Raw genomic sequence first — 8,168 nt, forward strand, 5'->3', positions numbered from 1 at the left:
AAGCCACATGTATGAATCAAGCTTCTTCTAAAGCACAAACATGTTCCGTCCTTCACTTCCTTCCGTGACTGCCTTAAATCAAAAATGTATTATTTTATGCAATATTCCTTATTTGTTTTTCCATACACTTGCGATAGAGCTGAACCACTTAACAAAGCCTGGCACATTATTCTTCAATTATCTTCCCTAAAAGACGACTTTCAGCTGACACTCTAAATTTAATGCCATATAATAGAGGGGGGGAGGGGGGAGCCTAAGGACTCACCCGTTTGCAGCTGCTGCAAATTTTTCTTGGATGTCTTTGGTACTAAGAAGTCCATTTCACCTGCACGGCACACCACTCACTTGCCATTAAGAGGAAACATTGCCCCAGTCCAGATTTAAGGCTATTTATTCTCATCATTTCTTAATCATACTCATGCCCATTGCCAACAGGTGAATAACTCTTGCTCCTACATAGAAATATCTTATAAACTTCTGAAGTTTTAGGTAATGATTTCCTGTTGTGATGACTGTTTCCTTCCTTTTGGTGAGAAATCCAGTGTACTGGAACTTCGGGAGGGATTCATTGAGTCCTCAGCATCTTTAAAGCACACCGATGTCTGCCAAACCCCAGATTTTATGTTTGTAAAAGCTTAGAGTGTCCCACACTGCTGTCCCCCCACCTGGTGTACCATGCAACTCTCCTGGAGACAAAATGCCGTCTCGTGTACATGATATGGTGGGCACAAGTTCAAACACTTTCAACAAATGGCCTTTTTTTGCTTTACCAACTTCCATACGTAATTTCACAACATCTACTATTGAGACAGTGCGCTTGTTTGGAAAGTACAAATCACTCATTGTACAGCAGGGTGCCTTTGTTAACAAACTGGGCGTAGCTCACATTTTTGTTTAATTCTTCTGGGCATCTCTCTAACAAACAAGTATTCTTTAGAGCTCAACTCAATAATCAATACAATTTTCCTAGTTTACAGAGCAAATAATTACTTTATGAGATGACTTCACCAGGTCAGGGAGATGTATATATATAGTGCGGAGAGAGAAGGCTGAAAACCATCTACTGAACTCACCGGCAACAGACCTGCAAGTAACAGGCGCTACAAGCATCTCCGCTATGAAGACAACAAGGAGCGTTGCCCTTCTTGGGCTTGTGCTTCTCAGCTGCCTTTATGGTAAGTCGTTTTTGTTACAGTCTATGCTAGTATCTCGAGTCCTCCTGAACCTTTGCCTTTATACATACCTATCTTACAGGAGAGCTCAGCCTTTTGGAGAAGTGATGATTTAGTAATACGCGAGCTCTCTTTTAATGGACTTAATCCTTGTGCAGAGAAATACTATAGGTCGGTGGGATGCATTTGTCTGACAAAATTATGAGACTTAGTGGGGATAATAGTGCTGCAAAAGGAGAAAACTTTATGTCCTATTTCTTCTTTAGTGAGTTAAAATTTCTGGTTTCACAAATAATTGATTTTTTAAATCTTGGCATATAAGTTCTTGTTTACTGGGAGTAGATAAAATGTTTGGGAAAACAATCTCTTCTCAGTAGTAAGAAAGTGTATTTGGTTACTCTGTTGGGAAATTAATGATTCCAGAAGAATTTTAGTCAAGGACATTGTACAATTTTTATATTTTATAATCTCTGTTTTTATTGTAGATCTTGCTACTGCTCAACGACGGGTGAGTAGTAGATCTTTGTCATTTAGTCTTGATTTCTAAGTCTAGATGAATAATTCATACTCTCGCTGTATCCCAGGGGAGGCTTGAGGGAGAGAATAAAGGAGACTGAGCGAGAAAGGAAGAAGGAAAGTGCCCCTAAGTATTATACCACCTCTTTTCCCCAAAATAAGAAAATACCTTTGTCAGAGAAAGATAACTTACCGTGTTGATGATAAAAAAGGCAGCGATTAATAATGTAGAGTGAGAGTCAGCACAGCACAGAGGGCCAGCAGAAAATCTATACAACTATTGAATAACTGCCTAAATATCTTCCCTGTCTTGATTCCCCAAGGAATGACCATTTTTGCCCGCAGTGCTTGCCGAAAGTACTGAAAGTCTTAATAGCGAAAAGGCGCTTTTGCATGCTGTAAGAAACATAGTAGCTTTTGTTCCCTCTCTTCTTCACCATGGAGGAACGATAGAGAAAAAAAAAAAAGACCAACGGTAGTGTCCCAACACAGCGAAAACACGATTAAGACAAGCATACGCTTCTCTCCACTTGGAGACATTACGAATGCTCTTTGACAGGCCTCCTGCAGCATGTACCAGTTTTCTGGAAAAACGTCGGTTGCCTGTCCCCGCAACTACGAACCCGTCTGCGGCACCAACGGCGTGACCTACCCCAACGAGTGCTCCCTCTGCAAGGAAGTCTTGTGAGTCTAAGGTCCCCCGATTACCTACGATGCCTGTTCACACAGCAGACAAAAGCTTTTGGGGTTGTGACTAATCGTGGGGTGGACTAGATTTTTCACAAGTTTCTGTCTTCCCTAATGCCCGCGATCTTCCGTGTCAAAGCTCCTGAATCTGATTAATTGCTGGGGCTTTACAAGTGGAGAGAATGAGTGAGATGACTACGTGGTATCAACAGATTAATCCTTCCTTTCCTTCTCTCTCTCTCCCTCTAGCCGTAACCGAGCCCTGGACAAGAAGCACGATGGAAGATGTGTCAGGGTAAGGTCTGAGATCGGTTCCTTCTCCTGCTGCGCTCTGCAGTGGTGGGTGAAACGGTGGCAGAGAGTTAGACAGAAATCTCACCTAGGATTAATTCTGTATTAAAACCACATAAATTCAAACTGTGAGCAATGAAACTAAAATGAAGAATTTCAGATTTGCAAGGATTCAATTTAATATTTTTTTAACAGTAAAAATCAGTGAGATTTAAAATGTTATCTTATGTATAACACGAGACTTAAGAATGGAAACTTTTGATTTCAATAATCCTTCAGTGTTATCAAAACACTTCTCTAGATTTAGCGTTAGAGGCTTGTTGAAGTTAAGAAATCCCCTGAGGAAGTTTTGATTTTGACTAAATCGTAATTTTGTAATAGAAAAAATGATTCTATCAGAACATTTATCATAAAGTTTGTTTATCAATACATGGAGCTACTGTGAAGTGGAGAAGTATCTCTATTTTTAGTTTAGAGAGAAAAAGCAAAGAAACACTCTGGCTGTGCAATTTAACATAATACGACGACTTCCATTTCAGTACACTCAGAGTAATTGCAGAAACACAGAGGTGAGCGTAAACTCCATTTTCAAGCGGCATTGACATTTCACAGTAAAAGTTGCTGCCGCATAAGGCATTTTAGGCAAAGATCCTTCATGGTGGTGTTCACCGTGAAAATCCCCAAGATGATAGGGACGAAGCCCATCTCAGGACAGAAAAAAACAACCCAGATACTCCGGGATCATGCCGTACCCAGGCGCAGGATTTCAGCTGTTCATGCTCCTCCAACTCCACCACGCTGGGGCTGGAAGCTCCTCTCCCCTTGCAGCTCTGGGGAGAGGGGGAGATGTCTCTTGTGCCGTGCTCCATTACGTGGGACTGATGCAAAGGGGAGCAGAGATTAAAATGCCGTTCTGTGACTGTTTCAGCTCGACTGTACTGGCTTCCTGAGATCAGCCAGCGGCGCTGCTATCCCCTGCACCATGGACTACACACCCATCTGCGGCACCAACGGAATTACCTACAGAAACAAGTGCCACTTCTGCAGCGCCGTGGCGTAAGTGAAGGGACTGGGTGACGGGAGCGGTTTCTGGATCAGTAGGTGCTCGTGTTGGTGTTTAAAGCCTAACGAGGTAGTCTGACTTGTGAAGCGGCTGCGCTGTGCTCATTCATTCTCAACTCGCTTTCTTCCCGCAGGAATGGACTGGACGTAAACCTGCGCAATATGGGAGAATGCTTCCAGCAAGGAGAGGTAAATCTGCACTCTTAACTACTGTTACAATACATTTTACAACACAAATTCACTGAATCATAACTAAATAATAGAAAAGCCTGCACTGTCCTGGTGCATTTGGCCTGGAAATAGGATTTGAGGAAAATAGTTGAAATACGCCAGGGTCAATGGGTACTGAACCAAATCCGTGACTCAGATATGCAGTCGCCTGTCTGACCTGGGACCGCAGCAGTCAGCGGGTGCCGAGACCTTCATTTACCGGGAGAGGGGCTGAGCGAGAGATGCTGCCTCATCCCTTCTGCGGGAGAGCAGGAGGGTCACATACCACCAGCTCTATTAGTAGTGGCGATTCCTCGAGTGGGAGTACTTCCTACAGTGTGGCTTGCGACCCTCCACTTTCCATTTTTGCTTGCCTCTGCTGGCCCGCTGAACCAGAGCCGAGCAGCCAGCGGGAGGGTCAGCCTGGAAATACCAGCATGGTCATTTCACTATTTAGAATTGCATTTATGAGATTTTTCCCCTCCCCTGCCTTCTCCCCACTTCAGGCTGCTCCAGGCAGGCATTTTCTCTGCCTTTGAGTTTGCAGAGTTGCTAGAACAAGAGCTCTGCACCTGAAAAGTGCTTTTATGCTTTGCCATATCACAAACATTACATAAACGTAACGCACTCATGTCGGAAAATGTGGGGAACAAAAGCTTTAAAACCCGTTGTTGCTCCACTATTAGCAGATTGACTGCAGCCAACAGAAGGGCAGCAACCTCATCTGCACCTCCGAGTACAACCCGTTTTGCGGCTCCGACGGCAGAACTTATGGAAACAAATGCCAGTTCTGCAACGCAGTTTCGTAAGTACCGAGCTCACCGCGTAGCCGTGAAACCAAAGGAGCTGGAGCACACACGCAGCGGCAGCAGCCGGTGTGGGAGCCCCAGAGCTCCCGTTAGCCCCTCGGTAAATCCATCCCTGCCCCGCGTTCCTCTCTGGACACTCACTCCTCCGTCACCCCCCAGGCACTGCAGAACTTAAGCCCGAGTGAGTCCTCTCCTTCCCTTGCAATTAAATCCAGATCCCCGTTTGCAGGCCCATAGCGTTGCTGACTCCCTCCCTGCCACTGTGATTTGAACGGTGACCATAGGAAGTGTCCAAACTTGTGGGGTTTGTCTCAAATCTCTTTCATGTGAGAAAGCGGGTAACCTGGGGAATCAGGAAAGAGGTGAAACATTAAGCGAAGTACTTTATAACTGGGAGAGCACGAGAGCATTGGCTTATTTGGGTAAAGTTAGACTATAAACCTGAGATCCATGTTAGTAATTTTGGTCTCCCTCTTTCTCTTCAGGCGGAGCCGGGGCACTCTGTTCCTCAGACACCGTGGTGAATGCTGAGCGCTGGGGCCGTACTCTTCACCCTGATTTTTCCCTTAGAAATCCTGCAATCAAACACGCTCTTCCCTGCTCCCTCAACTATTGCTCCTTGGTCTCTGCTTTGATTGATCAATAAATGAAATGCAGCCACTCTCTTTGTCACGGACTGGTTTTTGGGTTCGTTTTTTTTTTTTTCAGGGCAGGGGTAATGGTCTTTAGGCTTTTAGGTACTTATCTGTCAGGCAGGAGAAGTTGTGAAATAAACCACAATAAAGAGCAAAGCGTAACGCCCATCGCACACCAGCCCAAGCCCTCACAAGAGTACGTCACTCCATACCAAACCACCCAAAGAGAAACCAAGCTGCCATAAAATAATGCCACTTTCCTAATTCCGGTGTCTTATAGAGCATAAATGGATTTGTCTTTGTAGCAGCACAGAGACTGGAGGAACTGCTCCTTTTCGGGGCTCTGGCATGGGAGGGGTGGCCCTGGGAGACCGTGGAAGGGAAAGGTGGCCATGGTCAGCCCTACCTGGTCACACCTGGGCAAGGGGCAGGTCTGGCAGTGTCTTATAAAAAGAAGGCTTATGGCGAAGGGAGGAGGCTATCTCATAGGGAAGAAAATTAGGAACTGCTGCTTCCTTGAAGGGTGTGTCCATCGAGACTGTTGATCAGCAGAAAATTGCAGCAGGCTGGGCAAGGCTGTAATGAGCCTAATGAGGACCCGAGGAGAAATGAGACTGGGCTCAGGCTTTCGGCTTCTCGGTGAAGAGATCTGAAAAGTTGTACCTGGGGTATTTGAGGCAGAGATAGGACAGCAGACCCTTCAGGAAAAAGCCTCGGATTTTCTAGCCCAAGGAAAGAAGGGCCAGAAGATGTGCTGGTAGCTCCAAGATGGTTTCTATCTTGAAAAAAAGGTATGGAGATAACATCTTTGTGGGAGCCTAAAGAGTGCACTGGAGGAGCAATGATATCTATGAATGTTCATGATGATGTGCCATCTTTTTGTGTGAGTCAAGGAGTTAATATGCAAACAACACAGGCCAAAAGTCCTGAGTGCCACGGCTCACACGCTCTCTTCCTCTTCTTTTCTGCACCTCCCATTCTCTTGTTATGCAGCAAAAATATCTGCTGCTAAGGCTGATATTTGGGACAAAATCTCTGACTACCTAGCTTTTTCTTTGGATCTTGTTTCCTGAAGTAGATAATTTCTTCACCAGGAATTTTGTAGGTTCTTCCCCTCGTACCAGCACAGGGCAGTGCCCCATCCTAGGAAGAAGAATGGAACTTCTTATTTTCAGTTTTTTTTTTTTCTGTTAGTACAGACAATGTAAATCACATCATGCCTTTGTGCCTGCTCTGAAGAAAAGACAAACTGGAGAGTCATGAGAGTCCTCGCTGCTTACCTGAGTATGCGTGTGTGAAAAATAATTCAGGAGCAGTCTAAGTAGCTAGTGGATGTGAACAGAGACCTGTCAGCACAGGACCGAGCTCTGCTATAATTTCTTGTTGGCCAAGAGGTTCCTGGGGTGGCCACAGACTAGTGGAGTTTTGGCCATAGCAGGAAATAGTATTCAACAGCAAGATCCTACAGTGAGCCTCCTCTGCCCTGGTGGTTTCTGTCTGAGGATGCCAGACACTTGCTTAGGAGCTCTACAGGCATTGGGAAAGCCCAAAAAAGAGCAGCTGACCTACAGGGAAAGGGAGGGAAAATGGCAAGTACTGGGTATACAGCTGTGTCCTAGATGCCTTGTGAGCCTCTAAGCAAGAACTCTTTAGAAGATGGAAAGGATTGTGTGACATAAGACTAAAGACTGGTCCAGCACAGGTAAGGACTTGGCTTGACACCAGCAAGACTCTGCCCAGCTACACCCATTAGACTGCAAAGCAAAGTCCAGGTGCCCTTCTTCTTCTAACCCTGATTTTCAGAGAAGTCAGAGGGACAGAAAAATTTCCTCACCCAGTGGTTTGTTTCAGATGTTATAAAGAAGTGGAAAGGGGTAATAACGATAATCACCCAGTTGGTAATTTAGTCTCTTCTTCTCCCCAGCCCGGAAGGGATTGGTCCCTGTGGTACATTTGCTAAGACTTTAGCCAGTCGGTTATGTGACAGCAACCGAAACGTTTGGGCAGATAAAGGACCGAGGCATTAAGAATGTGGTCACGAGCAGTGACGTATGAAACTAGAAAAGGCAAACAAGTAGTGCTGCGAGTGGCAGAACTAAGCATGATTTTGAACGGCGCTGAGGCTGACTGACTTGATAACTAAATTATATGAGAGGCTGTGTCATGAGCTCACCCTTAATAGACATCTCCAAATTCACCTGTCAGTCACGGCTTCTCTGCTGTGTGGGTTTTAAGGTGTCTAGCAAGCTGCAAACTCTAACGCTTTCCCAGATGTAGGGCATTCATAACGTTTATCTCCTGCAGAAACTCTCTCCTTTGCTGGCTGAGGACGTTAGTAGCATCTTTCCTCTGTTGGTAGAAAAAAGTATAAAAACATTTTGGTTTGTTGGTTTTTTAATTTTTTTCACCCCTATTTCAAATCTGGTTGGAACTAGTAGATTCAAAGTTTACAGGGGGAACTAATAAACAGGTATATTTATACATGGTGCTCTCATAAGCTTTGTCTCCTTAGGAAAGCATGCTAAAACTTCATTATTCTTATCTGAACAGATATTTTGCAAATGGTTCAGCTGAACACAAATCCTTGCACAGACTCAGCTGGAAATAGAGCTCAAGTCTCCCAATTTCCCATCAAATTCCCTTCATTGCCACTCGCTGTGGGAGCGGAGCCCTAACATATGTTTGTGACTGCAAAAAACTGGCAAACATTGACAGCTAGAGTTTAAATAGTTCAGGGAGGAGAGTCAGCAGTCCTATCTGGGACTGTGCACACAGCTATGAGAGCA

The 8,168-nt window shown here is 44.8% G+C and overlaps 1 protein-coding gene across 1 annotated transcript; it reads left to right on the forward strand.

Moving 5' to 3' along the window:
- Positions 1-1,117: 1,117 nt before the first annotated feature.
- LOC309677416 (double-headed protease inhibitor, submandibular gland-like) lies at positions 1,118-5,278 on the forward strand (the record flags this gene model as incomplete). The annotated part of the gene is made up of 8 exons (XM_082490213.1): positions 1,118-1,175; positions 1,658-1,680; positions 2,248-2,372; positions 2,625-2,670; positions 3,595-3,722; positions 3,863-3,917; positions 4,625-4,743; positions 5,233-5,278. The coding sequence occupies 8 exons, from the start codon at positions 1,118-1,120 to the stop codon at positions 5,276-5,278; spliced, it is 600 nt and encodes a 199-aa protein (XP_082346339.1).
- Between the last annotated feature and the right edge of the window lie 2,890 nt (positions 5,279-8,168).

Source organism: Vanellus vanellus, assembly GCF_965231255.1.
Source record: "Vanellus vanellus genome assembly, chromosome: 13".
Taxonomy (NCBI): domain Eukaryota; kingdom Metazoa; phylum Chordata; class Aves; order Charadriiformes; family Charadriidae; genus Vanellus; species Vanellus vanellus.